The following is a 17,204-nucleotide window of genomic DNA, read 5'->3' on the forward strand; positions in this document are numbered from 1 at the left end:
TGGAGGCGAGAGCCAGAGAGGGTCATGTGATGACAGAAAGGCTTTTTTGGCACGAGCAAGATTTGAATATGTTTGAAAACAGGAAAAGGAGATTATCCTTGTGAGGTCGAGGAGGAAAGTGGGAGAAAGTATTTTAAGGCAACATAATCTTCAGGGGGCAAAGACTCCTTCTGTGTCGAGCAGTTTTCTGGAGATGATGGCATTTACTCTCTAAATCCTCATTCCAAATATGCTTCTTAAATCAAGCATAATATAAAATGTTAAAAGCTTGCCACCATGTACTCTTCAAAGAAGCTTTCCCTACCAAAAAGCCAGTGATTTGAACAAGATCTAGTGCCCGTCCGACAAAGTAATAGAGTGACACGTTCCTTGTCCACATGGAGCTTTACATCTAATTGGAGTTAAACATGAACATATATATAACTAGTCAAAATAAACAATTGAGTACACTGTATCTGACCTAATTGACTTCTACCTATCCCAGCACTTAGAACAGTGTTTGACACATAGTAAGCATTTTAGAAGTATCATAAACAAACAAACATATATATAAGTGATGAGGAGGGTATAAATGAGTGCATATGTGTTAGATTTAGCTGAGGGAATGATATGACTCAATATGCAATGTGATTAAAAGGGGAAGATTGACAGAGCATGGGCCTAGGAGTCAGAAGGACGTGGGTTCTAATCCAGTCATCTGCTGTATGACCTTAGGGAAGTCACTCAACTTCTCTGTGCCTTAGTTAAAATGGGGATTAAGACTGTGAACCCCATGCGAGACATGAACTGTGTCCAACCTGATTAGCTTGTATCTACCCCAGTGCTTACTGTAGTGTCTGGCACACAGGAAGTGCTTAGCTAATACCATTAAAAAAATTATCTGAGCCTCAGTTTCCCATCTGTAAAATTCAAATACCTGTTTTCCTTCCCTCCATCTTAGATTGTAAAACAAGGACTGTGTCTGACCTGATTATGTTGTATAATCTTGTATAACGTCACTGTTAAATACACATACTAAGCACTTAAATACCATTATTATTATTATTATTGTTATTATTATTATTATAAATGCTTTTATCTCTGTCCTGTGAAGCTGGGGTTCCAGTAGTCACGCTGAGCAGAAGGGAAAGGCTTGGGTACTAGCAGGCCCTGGCAGACTTGATTTTCACCAGCGGGAATCACTGCTGGACATCTATGGGTCTCGTTCTTCTGCTTGCACTTGCTCACTGGGACAGGGGACCCTGCTCCCGCAGGGATGGGGAAACAGAGTCAAGGAACATGGGTGAGAAGAGAATGAGGACCAGTAGAGATAAAAGTCAAAATCTCTGTGCTTGTTTCCATTTTCTACTCACCCAGAATCCCACATCAGTAGCTTTTACCAGGATCCAGGTTGGGGGAGGGGGGAGGCAGAGATCAAGTGAAGAGGAACCCCCTCCAGCCATAACCCACATTGCAGGTCATCAGAGATGCTCTTGTGGGACTCCCAACCCCCTTCTGCCCCAGCCAGGTCTGAGCCATTTAAAAGGTGGTGTCCTCTTCAAGAGGCACTCATTCTGGCCGGTGGTGTTCCTAGGGCCACTTGTCTCATTCCTGGGATTATGCCCATCGGGGAGGTTGTGGCAGTCTGGGAGTGGCAGGGGCAGAGCCAGCGCTTTGCCAGGGTATGGCAGACCACCCCCCCACCCTCCACCCACACACCCTTCTCCTCCATCAGCCGCTCTCTCAGCTCGGCCACTTGTCAGCTGTGTGACTTTGGGCAAGTCACTTAACTTCTTGGTGCCTCAGTTACCTCATCTGTAAAATGGGGATTAAGACTGTGAGCCCCACGTGGGACAACCTGATTCCCCTGTGTCTACCCCAGCACTTAGAACAGTGCTCGGCACATAGTAAGCGCTTAACAAATACCAACATTATTATTATTCTCCACAGAGCGGGGAAGACAGGCAGCATGCACGTGCAGTGTCAGATGGATCAGGGGTCAACCCCACTACCTCCTCGACCCCTCTGACTCTGAGCATGACGGTCACCTTGTAGAGATGGTCTCGCTGAGATGCTAGATGATCACGGGGCCGCCTGGCAGCCACGTCAGTACGGTCGGTAGAATCACAACTGCCGCCTGAAAGGGCGGGATGTTCCCCAAGGCCCCTCCTCTTGGACCGGGGCCGGGGAGAGGGATGAGGAGAGGAAGCGGACTCACCTAAAAGTGCATTTTTCCCCTGATCGTCCGGCAGGAACCGCCTGTCTACCGCGCAGACCAGAATGTGCTCAGGAAGATTGGGGGATTTGGCACCCACCAGCAGGAACCCGGCGGGGACGTCGATCTGCTCCATGCACAGGGATACCAGGCGCAAGTCTTTGCCTGCTTGGCAGAAACCTGAGAGGGGTGGGGAGACACGAGAAGTCAAGACGAGATCTGATCTGTCATTGGAATCATTGCTCTTTCCCGTTCCTCGAGAGCAGGGGTTGGATCCGCTTACTCTACTCTCCCAAATGTTCAGTCCAGTGCTGTACACAGAGTAGGTGCTCAACAGATGCCACGGATCAACTGATTCCCCTTGGGATCAGAAACCCAGGGTTGGGAGTTCTGGGGAGGGATAGGGCTGGCAACCCAAAAGGAGATTCCGTTTCTCCACAACTGGGAGCAGAGGACAGGGCTGGGGGCAGGTGGCCTTCTTGGGACTCCTGATGGGCAGAGCAGGCTTTCCGGAGGCTGGTCCGTCCGGGCAACAAACGGGAGGTGATGACAGAGTCCTCAGCTCCCCTCCCCCCTCTACCTCGCAACCAGTGAACCAGACTAAGCCCCCCTTTCCACAGCTCCCCCCCTTCTGAGTCAACTCAACTTTCTCCCTTTGCTGTACCCCCCCCCCCCCGTCCCACAGCACTAGTGTAGATATAGAATTTAATATAAATTCTATTTATTTTTATTAATGCCTGTTTACTTATTTTGATGTGTAAATATCTATAATTCTATTTGCTTATATTGATGCCTGTTTACTTGTTTTGATGTTTGTCTTTCCCCTTCTAGACTGTAAGCCCGGTGTGGGTGGAGATTGTCTCTCTTTATTGCTGAATTGCACTTTCCAAGCGCTTAGTACAGTGCTCTGCACACAGTAAGTGCTCAATAAATACGATTGAATGAATGAATGAACTTGAGAAGCAGCATGGTGTAGTGGTTAGAACACAGGCCTGAGAGTCCGAAGGTCCTAGGTTCTAATCCCAGACCTGCCACTTGTCTGCTGTGTAACCTTGGGCAAGTCACTTCACTTCTCTGGGCCTCAGTTACTTCATCTGTAAAACGGGGATTGAGATTGTGAGCCTCACATGGGACAGGGGTTTTGTCCAACCTGATTTGCTTGTATCCCACCCCGGACTTAGTACGATGCCTGGCACATAGTAAGCACTTATAGCAGCAGCTCCTGGAAGTCAAAGGACGTGGGTTCTAATTCCGGCTCTGCCACACGTCTGCTGTGTGACCTTGGGCAAGTCATTTCACTTCCCTCAGCCTCAGTTACCTCATCTGTAAAATGGGGATGACGACTGTGAGCCCCATGTGGGAAAGGGATGGGTTCAACCTGATTATCTTGTATCTTCCTCAGGCTTAGAACAGTGCTTGGCACATGGTAAGGGCTTAACAAGTACCATAATTATTATTAACAAATAGCATGATTGTTATTATTGCCCAAAGTGCACCACATTCTTCTTTGGAACAGAGCCCGCTAAAATATAGTTTCCCAGTGAGAGCAGTCCCTGGCTGGATTAGATGGGACTGCCTCTGAAAAGTAGGCTTACGACCCTATTAAAGCTGGGAGCTGGGCTCAGTGTCAATTTGCTCTGGACTTCAAGGGAGGAAAGCTAGTATGGGCTTGTGCTTTTTGCCCAGGCACTAGAGTCTAAACCTCTTTAGGGCCTGGGTTTTGAGTCAACCCAGGGGGCTTAAATCCTGGCCAAAGATTGGCTGGGTGTCCACTATCATAAGAAGCAGCGGGGTTCAGTGGAAAGAGCAGGGGCTTGGGAGTCAGAGGTCATGGGTTCGAATCTCGGCTCGGCCACTTGTCAGCTGTGTGACTGTGGGCAAGTCACTTAACTTCTCTGTGCCTCAGTTACCTCATCTGTAAAATGGGGATTAACTGTGAGCCCCAAGGGGGACAACCTGATTACCCTGTATCCACCCCAGCGCTTAGAACATTGCTCTGTACATGGTAAGCGCTTAACAAATACCAACATTATTATAAGAAGCAGCATGACCTAGTGGAAAAAGCAAGAGCCTGGGTGTCAGGAGACCTGGCTTCTAATCCCGGCTCCACCACTTGGCTTCTGTGTGGCCTTGGGTGGATCACTTCTCTTTGCCACCATTTCCTGATCTGTAAAATAATGATAATAATGACGATGGCATTTGTTAAGTACTGTTCTAAAATCTGGGGTAGATACAAGGTAATCAGGTTGTCCCACGTGGGGCTGACAGTCTTAATCCCCATTTTACAGATGAGGTACTGAGGCCCAGAGAAGTGAAGTGACTTACCCAAAGTCACACAGCTGATGAGTGCCAGAGTGGGGATTAGAACTCATGACCTCTGACTCCCAAGCCCCTGCTCTTTCCACTGAGCCACGCTGCTTCTCTAAAATGGGGATTAAATGCCTGCTCTCCCCCTCCCTTGGTCAGTGAGCCCCTTGTGGGACAGGGACTGCATCCAACCTGATAATCTTGTACCTCCCCCAGATTTGGACACAGTGAACCGCAACGCCCTGTGCTTGACAAATACCACAATTATGAAGCTATCCAGCTGGGGGCAGCCTTTCAGGTCCTATGTATTCCAATGACTGCACTTTCGGTGGATACGTTAGGTATCCAGCGAAACCTCGCTAGTCAATCAAACCACAAGTATTTCTTAAATCCCTACTTTGGGATTCATTGGAGATGAAAAACATGATTCTACCCTCAAGGATCTTCCAATCTAACGGAGGAGACAGGCAAACACAAACTTATTAGCAAACAGTGGAAGTAGGGGGAACCATAAAGATACTTCTGCAGTAACAAGAGTAAGGAATGACAGATAAATGAGTAACCAGAGGTCATGAATGGATCGGTGCATAATTTCTGAAAGTTGCAATATAAGCACGAAGATGATTTCTCTCCCCAGATAACAGCATCTTTCCTTTCCTACCACCTCAGGACTTTTGCAATTCACTACTTCGCTTTGCGCTTTTATGCATATCATTTTCCATTCTCGCTATTTGAGTATCTCATCCTCCTATTTGTAAATTATTTTAAGTCTGCTTCTCCACTAGATTGTCAACTCATTGCGGGCAGGAATTGTGTCATCTTCTAATGTTCTCTCTCGGGGGCTTGGTATAGGGCTCAGAACACTATAGGTGCTCACTAAATACTATTGGTTGATTGATGGTTGCTGGAATGCCCTATTCTGGGGAGTGGAATTTAATCAGAGAATTCTTCCTGCAGGACATAGGATTTCAGAAGGGGTTGGAAGGCGGGAAGAGTTGGGGTCTTGTGGATTTGAAAGGGGAGGGATTTGCAGGGAGCAGGGGAGGGTTTGGATATGCACCTGGCGAGGTAGGTTCTGGTCTGAATTATTGAGACATTCTTTATATGCAATTTTTTTATAGGTGTGTATCACCTTGTCTACTCAGGTGTGTGTGTGGGGGTGTGTCTGTGTGTTGAGGGGAACGGTGGTGGTTGTGGTGGTGATGATGATGGTATGGAGCAGTGTGGTCTAGTGGAAAGAGCACAGGAGTCAGAGGACCTGGATTCTAATCCTGACACTGTCATGTGCCAACTGGGTGACCTTGGACAAGTCACTTAACTTCTCTGTGACTCAACTACCTCATTGGTAAAAAGGGGATTCAATATCTGTTCTCCTTCCTACTTAGACTGTGAGCCCTGTGTGGGACAGGCCCTCTATCTGATCTGATTATCTTGTATCTTCCCCAGTGCTTAGACCAGTGCTTGACACATAAATGCTCCACAAATACTATTATCACTAGTAGTAACAGCATTTAAGTGCTTACTGAGTGCAGAGCACTGTTCTAAGTACTTAGAAAGAGTACACTTGTGGGAATTAGACATAAACACTGGCCTTCAGGGGGCTCGCAGTGCTGAGTCTGTAAATACATGAAAAATGAAAGATGGAATTTGTTTCGCCTTTACTGTGTGCCGAGTCCTGGGGCAAACACAAGCTCATTAGGAAGGAGGACAGGTATCGAATCTGAGGCACATACAATTTAAGTGACTTGCCCCAGGTCAAACAAGTGGCAAAATCAGGATTAGATTAGACTGTAAACCCGTCAATGGGCAGGGATTGTCTCTATCTGTTGCCGAATTGTACATTCCAAGCGCTTAGTACAGTGCTCTGCTCACAGTAAGCGCTCAATAAATACTATTGAATGAATGAATGAACCCAGGTCCCCTAACTGTCAGGCCAGGGCTCTTTTCCATCAGGCCAAACTACTTCTATGCATCTCTGGGTGGGTGTGAAGCTTAGGTTTGGCTTCAGCTTGGACTATAGATCGCTAATGAGTTACTCGAGGGAAAGTTAGGGATGTGGAAGGAAAAGTTAGGGAAGCTGGATTGATATTCTGCAGGACAACATCACAAGGGTTTTCCAAGTATCTCGTGGTCACTGTTGGAACCAGAATATTGGGTTGCAGGTGTTACTGGTCTGACCCAGTTATAGTGTGGTCTTACTTTTGTGTTGGCTTGCCTCTTTGTTCCACCGTTGTTTAAAATCTGCATAAAACAGCTAGAAATTCAAGTTTCTCTTCTTCTGCTACTTCACTTACTCCCGATGCCTCTGCATATCGCACGACATTTGCAATTTAACTTTGGTTTTGTTTACCACAGTGGAGATCAAACGCTGCCTTCCAGAGATCAAAGCCGGCCCTTCTTCTGGAGGCCAGCAAAAGGAGAGCCGAATTATCTCGAAACTCTTAGTGGATTCTAAATAGATGCGGCCTGGCTGGGTCACCAATAAAACATTCTACAAGTTGGACTTTTAGGGGAGCAGCACCTTGAAAGAGAAAACGAAAAGCCTTCCTTCCCTCTGCCTCTGCAACTGGGAACGCAGGGGCTCAGATCCCCCATTCTCACTCTGAAAAAAACAAACTTTTGTGTTTTCTTTCCATTGAATCGAACCACGGGGCCAAAGCCCATGGGGAAAAGGTAATGAATGGCCCTTAGGAGGTCTATTTGCATTTGCTTGGGGGAAACAGCTAAGGTTTTTATCGAAATCGATTTGCAGCTTCAATCTCCTCCAGTCAGCCAGCAGGGGATGGTGGGGTGGTGGGGGAAGGGAGAGAAAGGAGAAGGCCTTGCCGGAGTCTATGCCTCAACAGCTGTAAATACAAACAAAAACAATGGGATATACTGAAGCGAAAGATTTTCCTTCCTTCCCCCACCTAAAAGGGAGGCAATCCACAGCCTCGGTGTGGGGTACAAACCCGGACAAGAACGAGACATTTACATAAGACATTTCCATCTGAGTGGAGCTTCACAGAGGCTCATCAGGCATTAAGTACCTGCTTATCTAATTGGTTTCCCAAATTAGGCTTCCCTCCTTTATCCCCTAGTCAATAAAGGGCTTCCCAAAGGCAGGAAGGCGTTATTCTTGGATACACCCCCGTGTGCCTTACATTACCCTATTTGTTGGCGTTTTGGGAAGGTCATAAGTCTTTGCCTTCCAAAGCACTGGGAACTAACTCCTCAGAAGGACTGCAGCGAAATCATCAATGGCTCCTCAAGGCCAGGGCTGCTGGTATTTATTAAATTGTATTGTACTCGCCCAAGCGCCTAGAACAGTGCTCTGCACACAGTAAGCGCTCAATAAATACGATTGAATGCATGGACGAAAGAATGAACACGGGTTGGGACAGGGTAGACGGAGAGAAGCAAGGGGAGGAGGGCTGAAAAGCAACTTTCCATCTTAGCTCAGGACTGACCTGATATTCACTGGCCTGAAAAACCTTAGGAAGGAGGAAGTGAAAGGAGCTGCCAGTTGACAGAACAATGGACTTGGGATAGGAGTCTAAATTGGAGAGAAGGGTTAAAGCAGCTCTAGGTTCTACTCCTTGACTCATTCCACCCACCCCCTGCCTCTGTAAGACAGCAATGGGGGAGGGAGGTTGCCGTCCTGGACTCTTGAAATCCATAAAATTGTCCCTCTGTCCTGGCTCACCCAAGACTCCACAGCCTTTCTCTTTTCCAAGAGCCTCAAATCTATCCTGGTTATTCCTCAATGGAAACTCTCAGTCAGATCAATCCTAAACTAAACCCAGGCTCCAGGCTCCGAAATGGGAGCAAGGAGGGGGACATAATAATAATAATAACTGTGGTATTTGTTAAGCACTGTGTGCCGGGCACTGTACTAAACGCTGGGGTGAATACAAGCAAATAGTGTTGGACACAGTCCCTGTGCCACCTGGGGCTCACAGTGTCAATCTCCATTTTAGAGATGAGGCAACTGAGGCCCAGAGAAGTGAAGGGACTTGCCCAGAGCAAACAAGTGCAGAGCCGGGATTAGAAGCCATGACCTTCTGACTCCCGAGCCCATTCTCTACCCACTATGCCGTGTTATTACTGCAGATGTCTGGAAAGAGAACCATGTTTTCACACATCCAAGAATGGTAGACAAAACCACCCCGGTCCCAAGGTCACTGGACAATCACTCATTTGACTGTATTTATTGAGCGCTTATGGTGTGCAGAGCACTGTACTAAGTGCTTGGAGAGTACAATTAGGCAATGATCTAATATCAGCTTAGCAGATAAGGAAATATCTATTTATTTTGTTAATGAAATGTACATCACTTTGATTCTATTTATTTGCTATTGTTTTAATGAGATGTTCATCCTCTTGATTCTATTTATTGCTATTGTTCTTGTCTGTCCGTCTCCCCCAATTAGGCTGTAAGCCCGTCAAAGGGCAGGGACTGTCTCTGTTACTGATTTGTACATTCCAAGCGCTTAGTACAGTGCTCTGCACATAGTAAGCGCTCAATAAATACTACTGAATGAATAAATGAATGAATGAATGAAAAACACTTCACCAGGCAAGTCTCTCTGCCTTTCTCTTATGCCCCTTAGATCAGAATTCCACTGGGAAGATTTGAATGTAATATTTGCAAATATCTTCCCCTTTTCCCAAGATCCACCTTGATTAGTTCAGGGGGCCCAAGATTTTGCCAAGCCTGAAATCTACTACTTCATCTGAGTGGTCAAAGGGGGAGGCAAAGGAAGCAAGGCCTAAATGATTTTATTTTGCTACTTTTTGCGGCTATAGTGTAAAAAAATATTGCTGGAGAAGGAAGCTGGTGCTTGAACTGACGGTGGCTTTGGGGACTCTCGGTTTTCTGGCTTTTCAGTTACTCTGGTGGAATCTTATCTTGGGTTACCATGTGGGGAAATGGAGATGTGGCCCACAAAAAAAGTGAATATGAGAGGCTCTATTCTAATAAAATTCTACTGTAATGCTGTGGGTCCACCCGACCAAGTACTTTCTGACTGAAGAGCTCCAGTCCCCAACTCCAGCCTCCTGCTTATTCACCCCCAATGTTGGGGGCCTCATTTCTGACTCGACTCCTGGGGGAAGGACTACTGATAGCTGTCCCACTGCTGAAAGAGGATTTCCTGGAAGCAGAAGTCCAAGCAGCAGAGTTTACAACTGCTTGTCGTTCCTTTGAGCAAGAGGGAAACATCCTCCTCAAAACAATAATTCCACTGGTTTCCACGGAAGGCAGTGTAGCCTAATGGAAAAAGGGACTAGCATTCAGAGGACCTGGGTTCTAGTCCCAGCTCTGCCACTTGTTTGCTGTGCGACCTTGGGCAAGACACTTGACCTTTCTCTGTCTGTTTCCTCCTCTGTAAAATAGGGATAAAATACCTGTCTTCTCCACCTCTTATACTGTGAGACTTGGGCAGGACAGGTACTATGTCTGATCTATCTCCCCAAGTCTTAGCACATAGGAAGCCCTTATTATTTTTCCTGCTAGATGGTCAGCTCCGTAAGTGCAGGAATTATGTCTAATAACTCCACTCTACACATTCAAGGACTCAGGATGGAGTTCTACCCAGAGTAAGCGCTCGATAAACACGACTGACTGATTGATTGACTGATTGGGTTTTGGCCCTAAACGTAGCCCTCCCCTGGAACCCAGCTGTTCAGCTCAACTCACCATCTGTTGTGCAAGATCCTTCTGGGGCTGGCTTTTGTGAATAAGGGATTGGGGGGCTGTTGGAATCTGACATCTCTTCATCCTCCTCTTCGTCCTCCATTTCATTGACCGCTGGATTGTTGGAAAAATCCAGACTCCCATTCTGTGTGTAACGGTGCACCAACTCCTTGTCCAGATCTTCCACCTTAGGCTTGACGTCTAGGTTCAGACACAGACAACATCGGGTTGGGTCACAGAGATGCTGGGGGACAAAGTCTGGGAGCCACACCAAAGCCTTGGAGAGATGGAGCAGAAACACGGTCTTCCTCTTCCTCCAGGACTGAGCTTCTCATCACAACCTCCCCAAGGACTTCTATTTTTAACCACTCAATCTCCAATGGCTCCTTCCCCTCTGCCTTCAAACATGCCCACATCTCCCCCGTCCTAAAAAAACCCGCTCTTGACCCCACTTCCCCCTCCAGTTATCGCCCTATCTCCCTACTACCCTTCCTTTCCAAAATCCTAGAACGAGTCGTCTACAATCGATGCTTAGATTTCCTTAACTCCCATTCTCTCCTAGACCCCCTCCAATCTGGCTTCCGTCCCCCCCACTCTACCGAGACTGCTCTCTCTAAGGTCACCCATGACCTCCTTCTTGCCAAATCCAATGGCTCCTACTCCATTCTAATCCTCCTTGACCTCTCTGCTGCCTTTGACACTGTCGACCATCCCCTCCTCCTCCACACCTTATCTCACCTTGGCTTCATGGACTCTGTCCTCTCCTGGTTCTCCTCTTACCTCTCTGGCCGGTCATTCTCGGTCTCCTTCGCTGGAGCCTCCTCCCCCTCCCATCCTTTAACTGTTGGAGTTCCTCAAGGGTCAGTTCTTGGCCCTCTTCTGTTCTCCATTTACACTCGCTCCCTCGGTGAACTCATCCGCTCTCACGGCTTTGACTACCATCTCTACGCAGATGACACGCAGATCTACATCTCCGCCCCTGTCCTCTCCCCCTCCCTTCAGGCTCGCATCTCCTCCTGCCTCCAGGACGTCTCCACCTGGATGTCGGCCCGCCACCTAAAACTCAACTTGATCAAGACTGAGCTCCTCATCTTCCCTCCCAAACCCGGTCCTCTCCCAGACTTCTCTATCACTGTCGATGGCACGACCATCCTTCCCGTCTCTCGGGCCTGCAATCTCGGTGTCATCCTTGACTCGTCTCTCTCGTTCACCCCACACATCCTATCCGTTATCGAGACCTGCCGGTTTCACCTCTACAATATCGCCAAGATCCGCCCTTTCCTCTCCACCCAAACGGCTACCTTACTATTACGGGCTCTCGTTATATCCCGGCTAGACTACTGTGTCAGCCTTCTCTCTGACCTCCCTTCCTCCTCTCTCGCCCCGCTCCAGTCTATCCTTCACTCCGCTGCCCGGCTCATCTTCCTGCAGAAACGATCTGGGCATGGCACTCCCCTTCTTAAACAACTCCAGTGGTTGCCTATCAACCTCCGCTCCAAACAAAAACTCCTCACTCTAGGCTTCAAGGCTCTCCATCACCTTGCCCCTTCCTACCTCTCCTCCCTTCTCTCTTTCTACCGCCCACCCCGCACGCTCCGCTCCTCTGCCGCCCACCTCCTCACCGTCCCTCGATCTCGCCTATCCCGCCGTCGACCCCTGGGTCACGTCCTCCCACGGTCCTGGAACGCCCTCCCTCCTCACCTCCGCCAAACTGATTCTCTTTCCCTCTTCAAAACCCTACTTAAAACTCACCTCCTCCAAGAGGCCTTCCCAGACTGAGCTCCTCTTCTCCCTCTACTCCCTCTGCCACCCCCCCTTTACCTCTCCGCAGCTAAACCCTCTTTTTCCCCTTTTCCCTCTGCTCCTCCACCTCTCCCTTCCCATCCCCACAGCACTGTACTCGTCCGCTCAACTGTATATATTTTCGTTACCCTATTTATTTTGTTAATGAATTGTACATCGCCTTGATTCTATTTAGTTGCCATTGTTTTTACGAGATGTTCTTCCCCTTGACTCTATTTATTGCCATTGTTCTTGTCTGTCCATCTCCCCCGATTAGACTGTAAGCCCGTCAAACGGCAGGGACTGTCTCTATCTGTTGCCGACTTGTTCATCCCAAACGCTTAGTACAGTGCTCTGCACATAGTAAGCACTCAATAAATACTATTGAATGAATGAATGAATGAATGGATTATGTCTCCGGCTCAGGTCAATTTCCTCAAGCCCCTCCCCCAGTGCTCTGCACACTGTGCTCAGCACATTCACTCCTGGTGACCTTGATCTTGATATGTGGAAATGCCCCGTCACGGATGAGGCAGGACGGCTAGCAAGCTAAAGGTGAAGGACCACTAGGCTCACCCGTGGGAGAGAAGGGGTGCTGATCGGGGTCCAGGTAGAGTTGAGAAAAAATCGGGCGCGGCACGACGCTACTGCACCTCAGAGACGCTTCTATGGAGTTGTGGAGCGCTTCCTCAAATCGGGCGGATTTCAGCTGTCCGGCATAGGAATTCCCCATGATCTACAAAACAGTAGCGTGAGGGAGAAACCAGTATGGCGGTGGTAAAGGGAGTCATAAACCACATACTACTTACACAGTACCCACGTCCCTTCCTGTTGATGCCTTATGCTACCTGCCCCGGGCCTTTCCTATTGTAAATGGGTGGCAAAGGGAAACAGAAGGACCTCGGTTCTAATCCCAGCTCTGCCCTCGTCGGCTGTGTGACCTTGGGCAAGTCACTCTGTCCATCCAATAGATGGATTCTTCCCCTCGACTTCCTCTAGACTCGTTGTGGGCAGGAACTATGTCTGTGTATTGTCGTATTGCACTCTCCTAGTGTTTAAACACAGTAAACACTAAATAAATACGATTGACTAATATAACCTGCCCACAACCATCCAGCTTCCACATATACACACTCCTGGTTGGGGTGGTAACAGATACCTCATATGCTGCTCTGCAACAACTTTGCCCACCCAAAAGTACCAGACATGATACATTACGTGGCTACACAACGTGACACGAAGTTATCCTATGGACTCTTTTCTGACCCCTGACCCCCCTTCCTCGTTCTGGAGTCATCACACACCCCTCCCAGGATCGGGCAGACAAATGATCGCTTCAAAGCCAGGCAACAAGAAGGCAGGAGCTGAGGCGGGGAAAGCAGCATGGCCGGGGAAGCAGCCTGGTCTAGTGGATAGAGCACGGGCCTGGGAGTCAGAGGACCTGATTTCTAATCCCAGCTCCACTGCTTGTGACCGTGGGCAAGACACTTCACTTCTCTGTGCCTCAGTTACTTCATCTGATAAAATGGGCATTAAGACTTTGGGATCCATCCGGGACACGGATTGGGTCCAACCTGATTAGCTTACATCTACCCCACTGCTTAGTACAGCTCCTGGAACATGGTAAGTGCTTAACAAATACCTTTTTTTTTAAAAAAAAAAGACTGCTGGAGACTATGGGGTCTGGAGACATATCAATATGGGAGAGAGACCAGACCTGCTGAGAACTGGGATTTCCAGTACAGGCCTCCCTGCCTTCGGGCAGAGTTGCTACCTGATTCCGTCCCAGGCTCTCTTCATTCCTGTTAATCTCACTTGCCCTTCCCATGGGCCCCAGCAAGAGAGGGGTCAAGCAGCAGGCAAGTCCACCTCACTCTGAAAATGGGGCACCAAACCCAATAGTTTGAGTCTCTCACTGTTGCTGAGGCCCCTTTATTGATTTCTGGACCTTTAATGAAGGGGGGATGAGGCCCCAATAGCTTGAGCACATACGCGACTTCATGCAGGGGAGACCTGCAGCACACAAGTCTCATTGTCTCTGGGACGACAAGGGGACAACCGACACCCGTGTCCCTTCCTGTTGATGTCTTATGCTACCTGCCCTGGGCCTCTCCTATTGTAAATGGGTGGCAAAGGGAGTCAGAAGGACCTGGGTTCTAATCCCAGGCCCGCCATTTGTCCACTGTGTGGCTTTGGGCGAGTCACCCTATCTATCCAATGGCTTCTTCCCCACTGCTTTCTGTGCCTCAGTTCCCACATCTGTAAAATGGGGATTAAGACGTGAGCCTCATGTGGGATATGGACTGGGTCCCACCTGATTACCTTGTATCTACCCCTGCACTTAGTACGGTGCCTGGCTCATAGTGAGTGCTTAACAAATACCATAAAAATAAGGAAGAAGAATGTACCACCTCATGCCCTAGGGAACTTAATTATTACTGGAGCAGAGATGCTAAAATTGCCTGAGCCCTAAGATCTCCTGTATCCCTTAAGCCCATTTATACTTACCCCATCCCCATGCTATTTAGCTAAAAATTCTTACACTCTACTCTCTTCTCTACCCTTAATCTACTTTAATGTCTGTCTCTGTTTATAACGTGTAGGCTCGTTGTGGGCAGAGTTCACATCTACCAACTCAGTTGTATGATACTTCATGCCCTTAGTAAGCACTCAGTAAATACCACTGATTGATTAATTGATGGCTAGGAGCAGCACTAGCAGTCCATTAATCAATCCGTCATATTTATGGAGTGCTTAAACTCTCTGCAGAGCTCTGTACTAAGCACTTGGGAGAGTACAACAGACATGATGCCTACCCTTGAGGAGCTGACAATCAAGTGGGGAAAACTGACTCTGAAATAAATTACAGGTAGGAAGAAGCATGGGAAGATAGAAAGAACATCGATTCTTTGGAAATGTGGTGTTGGAGAAGGCTTTTGCGAATACCATGGACAAACAAATGGATTTTAGAGCAAATTAAACCAAAGAGTCTTTGGAAGACCAAATGACTCGACTTAGCATATTTTGGACACATAATCAGGAGGACTGATTCTCTGGAGAAGACACTAATGCTAGGAAAAGTCCAGGGAAAACTTGGAAGAGGCAGACCGGCAGCTAGATGGATAAAGACCATAACAACGATAACGGAAGACCCGTTAGAAAGGTTGCGGATTATGGCCGAACAGGACGTTCTGGAGAAAGTATCTCCGTGGAGTCGCTATGAATCGGAAATGACTCAACGGCACTTAATAATAACAATAATAAAAGAGGAAGCCATAAAGGGTGAAGACACGCACATAAGTGCAATGGGGGAGGGTGGGAAAGTGAGTATCCAAGTGTTGAGGTGGGATGGACATGTTGAAGTAACAGTTGAGGAGATATAAGGTGGAGAGATGAGTCACTAATCAGGGGAGGCCTCTGGGAGAAGATAGGAGTTCAGCAGCCGTGTGCGGTCAAAGGGTTGTGGGAGAGGGTTGAAGTTTTACACTTGGATGAAGAGAAATCAGAAGGGAAGTAACAGGAGAGAGTGCACAGGTTGCTGGGTGAAATGTGGGGAGGTTCAGGAAAAGCGAGCGGTGGAGATGGGGGAAGAGAGGTCAGGGTGGGTCACTGGTAAAAACTGTCTCAGTAAGCTAATCCCAGGCTGCTTGTGGCTCTCCACAAGAGAGAAGCCACTTGGGAATGCCGTCCCTGCTGGAGGCTTGCCGGAGTCCCTATTCTGAATAATAATAATAATATTTTTAATCACTTTGTGCCAAGCACTGGAGTAGATGAATTAGACTGGACCCAGTGCCTGCTCTCCATGGGGCTCCAGGCTAAGGAAAGTAATATCAATTTTACAGATGAGAAAATCGAAGCACAGAGAAGTTAAGCAATCTGCCCAAGGTCACCCAGCAGGCAGGTAGCAGAGGCGCAATCAGAAGTCAGGTCTCTTGACTCCTAGTCCCAGCAGGATCGCTCAACCTTCAGTAAGGCTGTGACACCTAGACCTCCCACCAGTGAATGCTCTATTGCTTGACATGTGAAGGAGGATGGATACCAGCAGGGTACCCAAAAAGTTGCTGTACTGTGAGCTGAGATGGGGAAATACAAAGGAAGGAAGAGAGAGGAATGTTTTAAGAATAATGAAGAGCAATTCTTTTTCTTTTTCTTGCATTAAACAAAGCAGAATTTCCACTGAATTAGACCAGCATGGTGCACTCTCCCTTTCAAGAAGTTTTGGGAGGCTTTGTGGACAAAGATGCAAAAGTGAAAAGAGCATCAGGGCCCTGAACGGGAAATTTAATGACAGTGAGGGGCAGCTTTTGTGTGTGCCCAGGGAGGTTAGCTCTCTAGGCCCCACACTGGGGATCTTTCTGTCACAGACGCATTCATTGGTGCATTTCAAGTCCGGTGGTGTGCTCTTCGATTTTGAAGTCTATTCTAATGCAAGAGTCCAATCGGCCGTTCCCTTTCACGTGCCATGGTGATGTCAACCACGAGGCGCGTACCTCGTGATGTCATTACATTATGTCACTGCCACAGCAAGCAGGGAGCCGTCTTGGGTGCCCCCTATTGTAAACCTCTGGGCTTCGTTCTGGTCTCGGCCTCACTTGATAGCTGGTTCTACCCTGAAAGGATAGGAGAGATGCCAGGTCTGGGATTCGGGGCACGGGGTGGTTGGGGCCAGGGTTTAGCACCCAGCACTGCCCCAGGCAACCCAAATCAGTGCCACCCACCTTCCCAGCTGAACCTCCACTGAGTCCAGGGGGGGTGAGCACTAGCCAGCCCATTCCCAGAATCTCCTCTGCCGAGATGACAGGAAGTGACACTTAGCCATGGGGAGGGGCAGTACCCAGGTCTCTTCTTTCCCTCCCGTCAATGTTTTCCTGCCCCTCTCTCAGCTCTAGGGGTCATAAACTAGTAGCGTACTTTCTTCCACGACTCTTGGTACCCAGGTTACAGCCAGATAGACGGATAAGGGCTGAGGTTCCCATCGGGATGACCCCACCCTGTGCCCAGCTCCCTGGGCTAGAGCGGAGCCCGGGCTCTGGTTCCCCACCCTCTGTCACCACATATTGCCCCTCCTTCCAGGATCCTGGCTCCCCCTGCCTCTCCACTGCTCCTTCTCTTTGCTGACCAGCTGCACCACGTAGCCTCTTCCCCACCCAACTGGGGATCATCATAAGATCATTTCCCAAGCAAACAGACCTGGTGGCAGAGACATTTCTGTTTTAATAGCAGTGGAAAGGGGAACGATCACAA

The 17,204-nt window shown here is 48.3% G+C and overlaps 1 protein-coding gene across 7 annotated transcripts in view; it reads right to left on the reverse strand.

The window, feature by feature from the left end:
- The window catches only part of GREB1L (GREB1 like retinoic acid receptor coactivator), a 185,625-nt gene that overhangs the window by 92,312 nt on the left and 76,109 nt on the right, over positions 1 to 17,204 (reverse strand). For all 7 annotated transcript variants that reach the window (XM_039912636.1, XM_039912638.1, XM_039912639.1 and 4 more), the window contains exons 3-5: positions 12,537 to 12,696; positions 10,182 to 10,379; positions 2,198 to 2,374 (exon numbers count right to left, since the gene is read on the reverse strand). In XM_039912636.1, the coding sequence (XP_039768570.1) occupies positions 2,198 to 2,374; positions 10,182 to 10,379; positions 12,537 to 12,693 (532 nt within the window). In that variant the 5' untranslated portion in view covers positions 12,694 to 12,696. The remainder of the gene's footprint in view (positions 1 to 2,197; positions 2,375 to 10,181; positions 10,380 to 12,536; positions 12,697 to 17,204) is intronic.

This window comes from Ornithorhynchus anatinus, chromosome 7 (genome assembly GCF_004115215.2).
Source record: "Ornithorhynchus anatinus isolate Pmale09 chromosome 7, mOrnAna1.pri.v4, whole genome shotgun sequence".
Taxonomy (NCBI): domain Eukaryota; kingdom Metazoa; phylum Chordata; class Mammalia; order Monotremata; family Ornithorhynchidae; genus Ornithorhynchus; species Ornithorhynchus anatinus.